Source organism: Oculina patagonica, chromosome 2, assembly GCF_052425735.1.
Source record: "Oculina patagonica isolate OP01 chromosome 2, crgOcupat, whole genome shotgun sequence".
Classification (NCBI taxonomy): domain Eukaryota; kingdom Metazoa; phylum Cnidaria; class Anthozoa; order Scleractinia; family Oculinidae; genus Oculina; species Oculina patagonica.
The window spans coordinates 15,753,664-15,768,465 of NC_135759.1; the positions used below are offsets into that span (position 1 = coordinate 15,753,664).

The 14,802-nt window shown below is 39.8% G+C and overlaps 1 protein-coding gene across 1 annotated transcript in view; it reads left to right on the top strand.

Annotated features, from left to right (window-relative positions):
* LOC144643173 (NFX1-type zinc finger-containing protein 1-like) overlaps window positions 1-14,802 on the top strand; it is a 39,028-nt gene that overhangs the window by 14,535 nt on the left and 9,691 nt on the right. The window contains exons 10-12 of the mRNA XM_078502341.1: window positions 814-1,023; window positions 12,781-13,054; window positions 13,823-14,479. Coding sequence (XP_078358467.1) covers window positions 814-1,023; window positions 12,781-13,054; window positions 13,823-14,479 — 1,141 coding nt within the window. The remainder of the gene's footprint in view (window positions 1-813; window positions 1,024-12,780; window positions 13,055-13,822; window positions 14,480-14,802) is intronic.

The following is a 14,802-nucleotide window of genomic DNA, read 5'->3' on the forward strand; positions in this document are numbered from 1 at the left end:
GAACCAATTTTTCATTTATTTTTTATTGCACACATTTTCCTAATGAATGAAATTATTGAAAAATGCACGTGTATAGCTTGTTGGCTTATCTGTCTCTGTAGCCAGTCTAACTGAGAACAAATAACATGCTTTAATTGAATTAACGGAGCTTTCTGTATGAGGTTGAATCTCTGGGATTATTAGTATCTAAAATATGAACAACAGTCAGAACTCTATGTTAATTTCCGCTTTTCATTATTTTATTGTGTATGGAAAAAATGAAATAATACATAAGAATTTGAAACAAAATTTAGTTTTTGTCAGTCTTTGCCTCTCTGTTAGGGAAGGGGGGTCGATTTAACTCGTCTGTAGATTTGGTTTGATTCTTGGGAGAGATCCCGAAAGGGTACTTCTTATAGTGGACAATACGGGGGACTCCGCCCGAAGGGACTGTCTTTTTCAGGTTGGAGGTCTATGTAAGGGTAGGAAGTTACGTCTTGGAGTATAGAAAATGGTAATAAACTTTCTTTTAGGTATTTAGCCACCGAACGCAGCCTCCCGGTTTCGAGATCTTTCGCTTTCGAGCCCCCCCCCCCCCCCCTGGGGTTAATTCATCAAAACCTGATCACGAGGTAAAGCATATCCCTGCCCCCAAACCCCTTTTCTGAGAGAGGGCTGAATTGAAATGTTTTCTCTGCCGGCTATAACTTAACAAAACGAAGTATGCGATATTTTATCAGGTCTGAACAAAACATGTTCTAAAATTTTCTATTAGTCCTGGTATTTTGTGCATATTCATAACATTGCTATCCTTATTGACAAAATATTTTGCAGATAGCCAAGGTTCTTTTACTCAACAAAAGTGCTTGGACCAAAACTGGAAGTCCTATCCTTGTTGTTTGTTACACTAACCACGCTCTGGACCAGTTTCTGGAAGGAATCCATGCATTTCACCCAGATGGAATTGTTCGTGTTGGAGGAAGAAGTAAGAGCGAGACGATACAAGAATGCAGCCTGTCAAAGTTGAAACAAGACATGATGGAGGTAACCAAAAGGGAATTGAGGTTTTCTTACTTTTGAATATTGCACACACTAACTAAAAAGCTAACCTCTGTCCTAATATACTTTTCTAACTTGTTATTCAATAACATCAGGGCTCGAGACTAACGTTTTTGCTAACTAGCCTAGTGGCTAGTAACAGCTATGATTCCACTGGCCAAAACCAATATTCTACTAGCCAGAACTTTCAAGCATGGTTTTCGTTTTTTTCCCAAGCCAGCAGAGACGAAAGCCAGTGACAAATTGGGCAAATCCATGAAAAGTCTGTGTTCCATGAAGGCAAAAACTCAGTTCCGTTTTCACGGAGGCACTTTGCAGTCTTCATTGGCTCTTTTCCTCGCTTTTTTGCTCCTACCCACTGCAGAATATTCTCCGGTATCCAATGGAACCGAATCTTAAATGTGTACATGAAAGCTTTTTTGAAAGCGTTCATGTACGCCACCTCTCTCCCTTGTTTTTCATGCAACCTTACCCAATCTCTGATTAACGTTACAACCTGCACATAATGATCGATTTCCCAGGCCGTTTAATAATTAGCAGAAACAGTTTTCTTTCACTTGTAGCTTTCGTCACCAGAAAGTCCTAAAAGAAGTTATAGTTTGTTCGCTTTTTGGTAACTTCAGCTTGTCCATATTCTTTGATATATGCATAGTTAGTAGAGTATATGTCAACAGTGTACTTGTTAGTTCTGTTTTCTTAGAGTCGAGTTCAATTTGTGTTTTTTTTTTCACAAAACTGCCTGGAGTTTCCACTAGCCATTTTGGCTAGTGAAAGTCCAAAATCTACTAGCCAAAACTGCATTTCTACTAGCCTTTGGCTAGTTGGGTACCGTTAGTCTCGAGCCCTGTAAATAAGCATAGAGCGATTTTCAGCTGGGTCTCGTAAAACCAAAACCAAATTACTTTATTATAGGAAATGAACGATACATGTTATTAAAGCGAATTTCAAACATTCGCTTTAATTTCATGCATGACGGATGTAAACATAATTGTTCGAAAATTCGCGTTAATTTTATTACAAGTAAATTTTGTTCGCGTTGTTAAAATGCTTCGTTATCCTATAACAAGGTAATAACCCTGGTCAATCACAATGGACAAAAACAATCCAGTGATCCAATCAAAACTTCAAGCAAATACTGCATGTAGCCGGCGCGAAGCGCGGGAAAACGCGCGCGAGCTTGTGTGTCAAATGTTTTGGTTTAACTTCTGAATGGTTGAGAAAGTAATTAATTGTAATTATTAAATACCTCCCTTTAAAGATGTCATGATCAATGTTCGTTTCAAAACTTCAATGTTTTCATTGGTAACTTGTATTAAATATCTGAAATATCATGTCTATGATATCATTTTCGACAATCTGTAACCCGTGCACCTTCGGGATAATGATAATGAAGAGATCATACTGATTGAAGTAAAGCTGCATTGTGTATTAATTTTCTCCCAATCGCTTTGGAATTGGAGCTCCTCTCTTATCGTGGAAATTGTTACCAGCAGGAGCGCATTACTAGTAATGGGCTATAAGGTCTTCTGTCCGAGATAAGTACCTTTTCCACCATTCCGCTTGATACTGGCCCGGGCATTTGCAATCTGGGTTAATTTGAACTGGATTTTACTACCTGTATTTTGTCCAACGAAGAACAACGCTTCCTTATTCCGTTGCTTTCCGAGAAAAGTGAGAAACGCGCACTCTTTTAAACACGCTAAAAACTACACAGAGGACGCCTGCTACGTAGGCTTAGTGAGAAAAATGTCGATCAATTTTAATTAGTCAATCAAATCACTTATTCTCGTCGCCGGCTCGCTTCGCTCACCCGAAAGTGATCCGACGCTGGCTAAACAAGCAGAAATTGTTTAGCTTGTCAAATCAATGGATCATCTGACAATGAAAACTGTCATGCTGGACTCAGCAGAAAATCAGGCGAGGATCCGCCCAAACCTCGTTCCTAAACGTGAAGCGCAAGGGCTTGGGAACGAGTGGCTGTGACATTCTTCAACATGGCGTCCATTTTATCTCTGAACGACGACTGTCTTTGTGCGATTGTATCTTATTTAGATGACCGTCGCTCATTCAACAGCATAGCTCTCACCTGCAAGAGATTTCTACAACTGACCAAAAGAACGAAGAATGTCCTTCATTCAAACCTTTTATTTGCAAAAGCGGAGTTTTACCTCAAGTGTTTCATTGTCGATATCACATCTTTGCCTGTTACCGAAGAATGCGAGGAACATTCCAAATTAACGGCTCTTCTTGATGGTGCTGTGCGACTTACAGAAACAAAAGGAATACTTACGCCTGCTAGATTGTTAGATGCGTGGGAAATGTATGGACCCGTTGCTGCCACACTCTTAACCTGGATGAAAAATCGAGAATACAGTAGGCAAACTGGCCCAGGAGGTTGTGGCACTGAATATGGCAGCGTTACGTTCCATTTACCAGGCTGCGGAAAGAACATGGTGATTGATACGATATTCTTTCATGACTTTTTCCATCGCTGTGGAAATTCGCTGGCCATCCATGTAACTTGTGGAGATTTAGATGTAGCTTTCGTGCATCAGGGTTTTAGCCATTCATTTGAAGCATCGTCAGAGCACTATGTGTATTGGAAAGAGGGAAAACTAAGCAATGTTGTGGAACCAATGAGAGTTGCAATAAAACTTTTGCAGAAAGAACTTGGTGACACTGTTCCCATGATAACAGATGAGTTTTTTATCTGGCTGTGTTACTTTTTCCCCCATAAAGATACCTGTACATCAATTTGTGAAGAAAACAAAATTTGTTTTAATGAAGCTGCAAGAAACATCAAACCAACTCTTGGCTCTCTGCAGTCAGCTATAGATTTGCTCGAACATCAAGCTGAAACCAAGTTTCAAGAGGCAGAGTCTGGATGGGAGAATGTTGTAAGGCTAGACACACGATCAAATTCTGCCAATATGGTTCTAGAAGCTATTAAGTTTTTAGCTCGCAGGTCAGAATCAAATCTGTTGAACAGACTAGAAAGAGTTGCCGTGAGGTTGTATTGTATTGCATCAGACCATCGCTTGGCTCCATTGCCAAAACATTATTTGCTTGACTTAGTTCAACGAACATCAGTTGAAACTAAGAAATTCACAGCTGATGAAATTGCTTGTAAGCATGTGAGGAGCAGTGTTTTCTTCAAATGTTATGGGCTGAGTGAAGTTATGCAAGTGTATGGCAGCATGCTTGGCAGTGATGTTGGTCGTGGTGCAGGGAACCAACACTGGGATGACCTGCAACTAGATTTCACGCTACCGGATAGCAAAAGAGTATGTGTAAGATTCCAATTAAGTTATACCACCAAAGAAAGATCACAAGCGATTGAACGTCTCAGCCCAGTTACCGAGCTTCTTCAGCAAAGTATCAACAAGAGTATGGAAGGTGCAAAGTGCATCCAAAAGATTGGTAATCTTTTTACAGCTGTTTATTTTTTACATGCTTTGGAACTTCTCTGTGGCTCCAGAAATATTCTTTGAATAATCGTTATCTGGGTGAGAAAAGTGGCTCGTTAACATTGTCTCATTCTAGATAAATTTACGATATTCATTAGCTTACCTTGACACTAAATTGCTTGTGTATTTAGAATTTAGCTTGACTGTTCTTTAGGAGGGTACAGGTTGTAGCAGTGAGTTTAAAGACAAACAGAAAATTCCTTCCAGAGTCAGAAACAGGGCAAACAGGCCCTATTATTCTGACATGGTCCCAATCTTAAACAAACACTTCATTTTTAAACTCACATAAACAGGTGCATCGTAACTGGACATTTTTTCAGGTCCCAAGGATGTGGAGCATATGGAAGGTTCAATTGTGTAAAATTTACTAACTCTGGTAATGTTATGTAACTAAAACGATTGTTTACATGGATCACTACAGGGGCAGATCTAGGAGGAGGGTGCCCCCTCCCCCCCCCCCCCCCTCCTGAGATGACCTGCAGCTTTCTAATACAACTGGTATTCTGCCAAAAAAAAAAAAAAAAAAAAAAAAATGGTGCACCCCGTCCTAAGAAAAATCCTGGATCTGCCCCTGCATTGTGTAATTGCATGCTCACTGTCGCTGATCACAAAGTCACTTGATTTTTAATTTTACCTGCTGTATATGCATATCATGTTCTTTTAAAAGGGAATGCCCCTTCTTATCATGAGGTGGATAAGTGGTCGGGAAGAGATTTAAAATTTCCTTGCCAACAGTTATGTGGAAATCAGGCTTTAGAATTTAGCATTTTAATATATGACAAACACTCAAAACTGTGCTATGACATAGACATATTGTGAACCTCGATAACAACAGAAGGGGCAGTATGTTTGATGTGAGAATGGAACTTGATTTCTCTGTCAACACAGAGTTAGTTATGGTCAGCAAAAAAGAGAGAACAAATCAAAGGCTTACCACAACAATCTTTATGTGATGTGCTGCTGGTGAATTACGTCATTGGCATTTTGCTGGCAGTACAACTTACTAGCATGGATCACTATCATTAAGTTTACGAAGATAGACAAGGTTTCATGATGTATCGTGACAAGTTGTTTTATCTTGTTTTAAAAGTTGATGTTTCATTCACAAGTTTTAAAATGATTGTTAGAAGACAAGTTACCTATTAACTGCAGATTAGAACACTTGTTATAAGGAAATGTATGTATTCATTTTAGGTGCAAATTTGAAATTTAATCCCTTGATAACTTGTTGTTAACATATATTTACATCACTTCAGTTACTGTTGAGTTCTATGATACTAACCACTTTAAAGTGGAAAGTTAACACAGTGTATCTTTTGCATTTTTATTTCATAACATAGGGGGAGGGTGCAGGAGGTGCATATTCCCCCCAAGGTGACCTGTGGCTAGGGCTTTCCACAAGTTGCTCGAGATTTCCCAAAAAAGTTGCCCGTTATTTCTCAAAAAGTTGCTCAAAAGTTGCTCCAAAAATCCAATAAAGTTGCTCAAAAGTTGCTCCAAAGTTGCTCCAAAAAATCCAAAACGCTGCCTCTAATCAAGAGAATTTCTCTAAATATATGCTAATTTCCCCTTGAGGGTAAGATTTCTAAGCGGTTTTATGCAATTTTACAGCAAAAGAAGTATCTAATTAAGGGTAAAATTTGTTTAATAATGACTCGCTCTGTAAGGCACGTGGTCACTAAGACACAGACAATCCGGTAAACCATGCCAGGGACCATGGGTAAACACATCAATTGTACCTGCTAAAACACTGTTACTAGTTAGTTCCACTTCTCCCAACAACAAGATTTAGCTTTGATTTTCAAAAAACTAGACTGCAAATAAATATGTGGGGCATAAATGGAGGCAGGGGCGTACAACCAACCCCTATTGTCAAAATGTGTGATGACGAAAAATTCATACTGAAACTCTCATGAACTCTTTCAAGATAAATTGAAAGCAATTCATAAGGTACCATAGCATTATAAAGCCTCTCTATGGGTATTTCCTAAGTTACAGCAGAAAAAAACAACAAAGATCTCAAGATTTAAGCGAAGATCTGAAATTGACCAAAATTCACGTGATCAAATTGAACACTCGGATACAAAATTGTCGAAACTCGAATTACACTGAGTAAACGTTCAAACCGTTTCAATCCGTAAACTGAAGATCTGCTTTAAAAAAAACGAAGATTTGCAAAAAAAAATTGCGAAGAAAACAAAGACCGTGGGTACCCAGAGAGAGGCTCATTATTTATTTCACAACTACTCTCTCGCGATGAGATCAAGGCTCATCTACAAGCTAGCAAGTGCAAACTTTGGAGCCTTTTAGACTGGCAAGATTACAGACAATCGCACACATGCGCCGTAAAAGACAAGAGTGTTATTTTAGAATGAGTGAAAACTGGCGCTTTTCCCTCCTATGAAATGTTCCAACTTAGGTGCTGTGAAATAGTAAGTATATAAGTAAGTGAGTAGGACTTTATTTAACGAGGGTGACACCTGACAGTAATCAAACTGATAAACTTGTGGCCCTCACAAAAATATAACAATAACGGAAATATAACAATTGTATAAACTTTAAAAATAGATCGATTGAGATAAAACTATGTACAACATTAAATACAATAAGACAATTAAGAATTAAAATTACATGAATGATTGTGTATGGATTTGATTATTTAAAATTTGTTTAAAAAGAGAACGCTTAAAAAAGTTAACACTTGGGCTCCGTTTTAAGTCCGCGCTAAGTGAGTTCCATTCTTTGATTGTCCTTACACTAAACGTCTTGCCGCCTTCAGTATTTCTCTTATATCGAGGGCAACTTAAGTTAAGATTACAAAAACGAGTTGATCTTTTATGGGTATCAGAGTTTCTGATGAGTAAATCATTTATATATTCCGGCGTGGTGCCATTAATCCGTTTATAGATTAAGGTAAATCGGTTAACATATGATTCTGCATAGAATGGGATCCACTTTAAAGTGTTAAATAGGCTGACAGAAGATGCTGTTCTTTCGGCGTCGAGGATAATCCTAGCTGCCCGTTTTTGGAGACGCAAAAGTTTCAGAAGATTTTCTTTACTACAAGAAGTCCAAATCGTGCTGCCGTAAAGTAGTACAGGTTTAATAACCGTAGAATAATATATTGCGCGTTGATCACGTTTCAGGAAGGGACTAATATGACGAAGAAGTCCAATGCGTTTCGACAGTTTTTTGTATAACTCTTCGACATGACGATTAAATGAGAGATCTTGATCTAACGTTACACCAAGAAGTTTGAAATCGGTGACATGCTCAATATTACTTCCATTTAGGTTGACATCAATTGCGGAAGAGGGAACAAAGTTCCGCAGCCGTTTCCCTGTTACCAGCATGGATTTGTTTGTTTTTTTTCGAATTTATAAACATTTTGTTTCGTGCTGACCACTCATCTAGATGCTTGAGATCTTGATTTAGAGCATGTACCATATAGGGAACATTTTCCCAATTTGATCTTTTTGATAAAGTTGTGTCATCAGCATAGACGTCAAGTGTCGCGTCACATATACTTAACGGCATATCGTTGACAAAAAGAAGAAAGAGAATTGGTCCTAATATCGATCCCTGAGGTACTCCTTGTAACATCTGCTTACTTGAAGAGCAGCACCCGTTTATACGTACATACTGTTTCCAGTGTTTCCTGCCGCTGAGATATGACCTAAACCACATAAGTGATAGATCATTCACCCCATAGATCGACAGTAACATCAGCAGAAAGCGAAGGATAAAGCTCTTTTCAGCAGGGATTTCCAAAAAAGCAGACGCGGCTGTTGATATTTCCTTTATAGCATTTGTATCTGAATAAAATGTTTGTGCAAAACTACTGTTTTGCGCCGGTCGATAAAAATAATCATCAGCAGCACTTTTTTTTGCTGGAAATTGCATTTTCGAGCAACTGCATTTCGAATTTTTTCTGGGAGGGCATGTCCCCGGAACCCCCCTAGGGCCCATTTTGAGGTGACGGTCGCCTATTACATCATTGGATGATTGGAGGCCTTCATATGAAAAATATTATACACCCCCCCCCCCCCTCCCGTTTTTTGGAGAGTCTTGATCCAAAAATAAACTTCCTTCTCCACAAAAAAAGGCCCTTACAGGCCGATTTAACAGGCCTACAACTCTTCAAAAAGCTGGCTACGCCCCTGAATGGAGGTATCTAGCCATCTCTCCAATTTGTTTGACCAAAATGCGGGAAGACATTTTACACCCGCTTTACGACATCATCTTTCGACGTCAGCCTCCTCCTCAGGCGCCACGATTTTCTGCAACAAAGCGAGAACAAATTTTTAAAGCGAGCGCGAAGCACAAGAGAGAGGCGTCTGGGACTCTGGGTACGAGGCAGTTTCGACGTGCTGTTTGAAACCAGCCAATAATTGATATTAAACTGAGAAAAAATTTCCTTGCTATTCAAAAACCTATACAATTCCATGTACACCTGCACAGTTTATGTCATCACAAATTCTGCCAAAACTGAAGATCTGCCGCGCGTGTTTAAAAGTAACAGAATTAGAATCTTTTAATTATTTGCTTAAATTTTGGCCGTGAAAAAAAAAAATGTTTATCGCCAGTTAGCCTGCGATCGAGAGCAGACGCATTTCCGGCCGTCGCCAGTCCACTTGCGAGAAATGTTGTCGGAAACCCTTTCAAACTTTGATTGACGGAAATGTTGGAAAGAAGCGCAAGGGCTTGGGAACGAGTGCCTGTGACATTCATCAACATGGCGTCCATTTTATCTCTGAACGACGACTGTCTTTGTGCGATTGTATCTTATTTAGATGACCGTCGCTCCTTTTACAGCATAGCTCTCACCTGCATGAGACTTCTACAAGTGACCAAAAGCTCGAAGAACGTCCTACATTCAAACCTTTTACGTGCAAAAGCCGAGTATTATATCAAGTGTTTCATTGTCGATCATATCCCTCCTGATCGCTTCGTGATGAGAGACTATTGCAAATTAAAGAATCTTATTGACGGTGCTGTACGACTTGCCCATATAAAAGAAATGCTTACGTATGCTAGAGTGTTAGATGTGTGGGAAAGGTTCGGAGCCGTGGCCGCCACTCTCTTAACCTGGATGAAAAATCAAGAATCCAGCAAGCGATATTGGCCAGGATATACTGATGTCACTAAATATGGAAATGTTACTCTCCAGTTACCAGGTTGCGGAAAGAGTATGGTGATTGACACAGAATTCGTTTATGACGCTAGCCGTTATGCCACGAAATGGTTTGTCATCGATGTAACATGTGGAGAGTTGGATGTCACCACTAATGTGAAAACAGGCCCGGATTTCAGGTTCCAACCATTTTTGGCATCGCCTGTAGACTGCATGAATTGGAAAGAGGAAGAAATAAGTGTTGTTTTGGAACCAGTGAAAGCTGCGGTAGAACTGTTGCAGCAAGAACTTGGCGAGACTGTTCCACCAATAACAAATCAGTTTTTTGTCTGGTTGTGCTTCTTTTTTCCTGATAAACAAACATTAATCGAAGAACAAAAACTGAGTTTTAAAGAAGCTGCCAAGAACATAAAGCCAACCCCCGGCTCCGTACAAGCAGCTACAGATCTATTTCGTCGTCAAGCTGGAACCAAGCTTCAAAACCTGGCATCTAAATGGAAGAACGATGAAAGGCTTAATACACAATCAAGTTCTACCAATATGATTTTAGAAGCCATTGATCTTTTAGCTCATAGGTCAGAACCAAAACTCCTTAAAAGTCTAAATGAAGATGTCGCTAAGTTTGCTGACATTGTGTCAGACCATCTCCTTGTTTTTTTGCCAAAACAACTTTTGCTGGACTTAGTTCAACGAACGTCATTAGGAGGATTCATTTATACACATACCGGTATGTCTGGTTCAGTAACTGCAAAGAGTAGTGTTTTCTTTAGGTGCATTGGGCTCAGCAAAGTCATAAAAGTGAATGGCAGCATGCTTGGATGTAGTGCAGGGAACCCATCCTGGGATGACCTGCAACTAGATTTCACGCTACCAGATGGCAAAATGTTATGTGTGAGATTCCAAATGAGTTATACTGCCAAAGAAAGATCACAAGTGATTGAGCATCTCAGCCCAGTTACTGAGCTTCTTCAGCAAAGTATTAATAAGAGTATGGAAGGCGAAAAGCACATCCTGAAGATTGGTAATTTCTCCACGGCATATTATTTCTTTCTTGCTTTGAAATTCTCTCAGGCTCCAGAAAACTTCTTAGGACGTATTGAAGAACTGATCCCTGGTGAGGAAAGTGGCTCATAAACATTTGATTATGACTGAGGGTCTATCATACTCTGGCGGTTTAAGCCATTTTTGAGTGGCGGTCTGTGGAAACATTCGTATTTATTCGGCGGTCTACGGTAGTTAGCAAGTTATGCTCTGTTCTTGCATTCTTGTGGTCTCTGCGAGGAATACAAATATTGAGCAAACATATCTTAAGAATTTATTGAGTAGATTTATTTAAAAAAATCGGTTACTGTTGATATTCGTTCTGCTATAATGGCGGTCTCAGTCTTAAAAGGAAAACGAAAGTGGTCTACGGTCTAGGAAGAACAAAATGTGGCGGTTCGCAGACTGTAGGACCCCCTATAATAGACCCTCAAGACTGTCTCACTATGAATTTTTGAGATTTGTTAGCTTAGCCTGATGCTATGCTCTTGTATTCAGGATTTTAATAAATTGACTGTTCTTAAAGAGGGCACAGGTTGTAGTAGTGAGGTTGTAGACAAGCAGAAGATTTTTGCCAGAGTCAGTGCTCTTTTGTACACAAGAAGACTAATATTCAATACTCTAGATGGGAAACATTTTTTTTTAGTATCCAGGAGGAGTTACAGCCAAACTCTGTTGATACAGACATTACAGAGAACATCATGTCTGTATTAATAAGTTTTCATTAAGGGAGTTAAATTGAGAGAAAATGTATGCGTTACTAAGGGACCAAAACCACTTTCCATAATGAAGTGTCCATATTGAGTGGGTTTCCATAAATTGGGTCATACATGTAGACTGACCAATCTAACAAACTGAAACAGATTTTAGGTAAATTATAAGTTTTAAAAAATGACTGAGACAAGTAGAAATTTCAATACACCTGGAGGAAACCATAGATAGGGTGGTGTAATTAAATAATGTTTCTTTTTGTTATCTCACTATAAAATTATGGACATCATTATGTTTATTGTATAAACCTCCTAATTACAATGTTTTTGAATAATTTCCGAAGATTTCTGACCATTTCCGAAGATTTTAAAAATATTGTCGTACCAATGTTTCCCAACAATTTACGAACTTTTCCGAAAGCGAGTTACCCTCCTGAGGAAACTTTGCAATTTCTCATATAAACAGTTCACAGCTATTTATAAAGAAATGGATGAAAAAACCCTCACCCCAAATGGCTTGGTATGGAGGGTAACCCTCCTACCAGGGACAACTCTTCTCTATATATATATAAACATGCCCTAATTAAGTCATGGTACCAACCAAAAACAAACACTACATTTTTAACCTCACATAAACAGACACCTTTCATAAGTGGACACCTCTGCAGGTCTCTGCGTAAGGGAGGTTCTACTATATAGTCTTTCCAAGGAATTTGATGCTGGTAATGTAATCTTATTTAAAGGCCTGTTTCCATCATATCTGAATCACTGTGTGATTGCTTGCAGTTGCTGATCACAAAGTCACTTGATTTTTAATTTTAGCTGCTGTAAACTGCACATCAAATTTCTCCTAGGGTTATTTCTTCTTCGTTTGAAAGAGAATGCCTGTTATCCATGAAGTGGGTTATATTCTGATTAGGAACGGATTTCAAAATTTTCTCACAAACAGTACTATGGAAACCAGTCTTTAGAATGAAGCATTTAGGTACCGGTATATGACAAACACTCAAAACTTTGTTCTAATATATGCAAATTGTATTTTTATCTCCTAGCACTTCATTTCTATTTTCAGTTTCTTTGTTGTTACTTTTAAATAAACTCTCTGCTTACTCTCTATCTTACGCCATGGGCATTCTGCAATACAGCTCACTAGCAGTGCCTCTCTGCACCCATGCAAGTGTATCAGAAATGACCGGCGAATTCAATGCTGGGGGTAACCCTGCGATGGACTGGCATATCCAGGGGGAGAAAGAAATACCCCTAGCGCTTCATGCTATGGGAACTGGGATAAGCTCCGCCCTGATGGGACACTAGGATCGAACGGAGACTTTGCCCTTTTTGCGTAAGCAGGCATCCGGTCAGTCTAACAATAAATGTATTTATTTTTCAGCAACGTCTGACACCTGCACATATCAGACAGGCCTACAGTGAGATACGGCAAGAAATGAAAAATCTGTCAGAAATGATTGAGTCACACGACGAAATGGTGGAGGAATTAACAAGAAATGTGTTTCACGAGGATGAGCTTGTTGATTACAGCATGGAGCAGAAGCACTATGATTCACTAACAAGGGGTTCCCATGGTGCTCCTCGGGCTAGAGGAGAATCCGTCATCCCACAGTGGCTTGGTCTTCCTGTACAGCCAGCAGATCCTTACCAAGACGGTACGTAAGGGGAGGAGGGAGGGGATTAGAAAAACCTTTATATATTTTATGCTGCAGTGCTTATAAACAAATATTAATTGAACATTATGACGGTTCCGGGCAAGAATAGGCAAGAATAAAGTTACCAAGAAGAACTTGTCGAAATTTTAGCTCTCAAGCTCACCCCGCGAGAGAAAAAAAGAATTTAAAGTTCTCCATATTTTAGTTAAAGTGGACGTTTCAAGTCGGTTCAAAGCAAAATTACACGCGTTTTGGAGGTTTGACATTTTACTTTGACGAGAATGCTTTAGAATTTGATAGCGTGCTCAATTACAGGAATTACAACGAAAAAGTTTTCAAACGGTCTACAAAATGTTTCTGTGTTACGAGTTCGTTAATTAATTTTTGCACTTATTGCTCGACCTTTCAGAGGAATCTGTCTTAACTTTTTTAGGATCTCAACTGGTGGGATGGTAAGCAGTTGGGGTGTTTGCAAAACGCAGCAGCTAATATATTGCGATTACAGAATACTTCTTCGAAGTTTCCCGAAGTGGCTTTTGTTTCCCTCACTGTGCGGTGGTCAGAATTGTAGTACTTGAAGGTTACTACCCTATAAGAACAAAAAAAATTATAGGAAAGCAAACTTTCTTTCTTAAATCAGTTTCAGTCGGGTTTTTTTGAAGAACATACAATGCCGCTGTGAACTCCAGGAGATCTCTGCTGCGCTCTCTTGTAAAAGCACGACGCTGTATTATGTTTAAGCTTTCTTCAATGCTCTCTCCATTTCAGGTTTTGCCCAACCTCTTGTTATGTTCCCTTTCAATGCGGAGTGCTGGGGCCTGGAGTATTTTTCCCAAGCAGAGTTAGCTTTCATATCACCACGTGTCCAACTCGCTCCGGGTGTTGATGGGAACACAGGAGGCTCCCTGGAGCTTACCGGGACTTTCGACTCATTCATCGAGATTCCAAACTTGTGGGGTGGCTACGCAGATGCCGGCAGATCCATTACGTTGCTCGCATTTATCTACCCCACCGGAAGTGGCGGACCGATCGTTAGCTACGACATTTATGGCTGTGGTGTTCAGCTCTGGCACGAAGGGTTCTACGGAGAAATGGGAATACTAACAGCATGCTTCGTCCGGAGAGATCTCATGGTATACGCTCCCCATCTTAGAGCTCCGGTGTTGAATATGAATGAGTGGAACTTCATCGGCGCCTCCTACGATCACAAGTCCGGCATGGCACGCCTGTGGCACAATGGAAATGAGGTGGCAGCTGTCATCATAGGAGAGAATTTTTACTTAGCCACACAGTTCTCTATCAGAATAGGCGCTGTGGCAAGCCCTTGGCTAGAGTACTACTTCGCGGGAAGAATTTCTCATTTGCATATATATGCAGAGGCACTAACTGCTGACAACATTCGAGCAGTTGGAGGCATTCAACAAGGTAAGAGCAACCGACGAAGAGCCTGGTTCCCAGGGCGTCTCAGGCGTTGACGTCCAAGATGGTGGCCACTGCCGCCGCCATCTTGGATTTCAACAGCTGAAAAATCTTGTGCGGGGGGTTTCTCTACATTAGGTTTTAAGTTCTAGTCAGTTAAGGCAGTAATTTCTCTGTTTTAGTTTACATTGTTTATTCTCAGTTTATTCTCAGTTCTGAATGAAGATATTTTTTCAACCACAAACTCTCTACTAAAGTGTTTGGTTGAAATCTCCCAGATTTAAGGGCCCTCCCATAATACGAAAGTAGAACTACTTAATTAAAAGGTT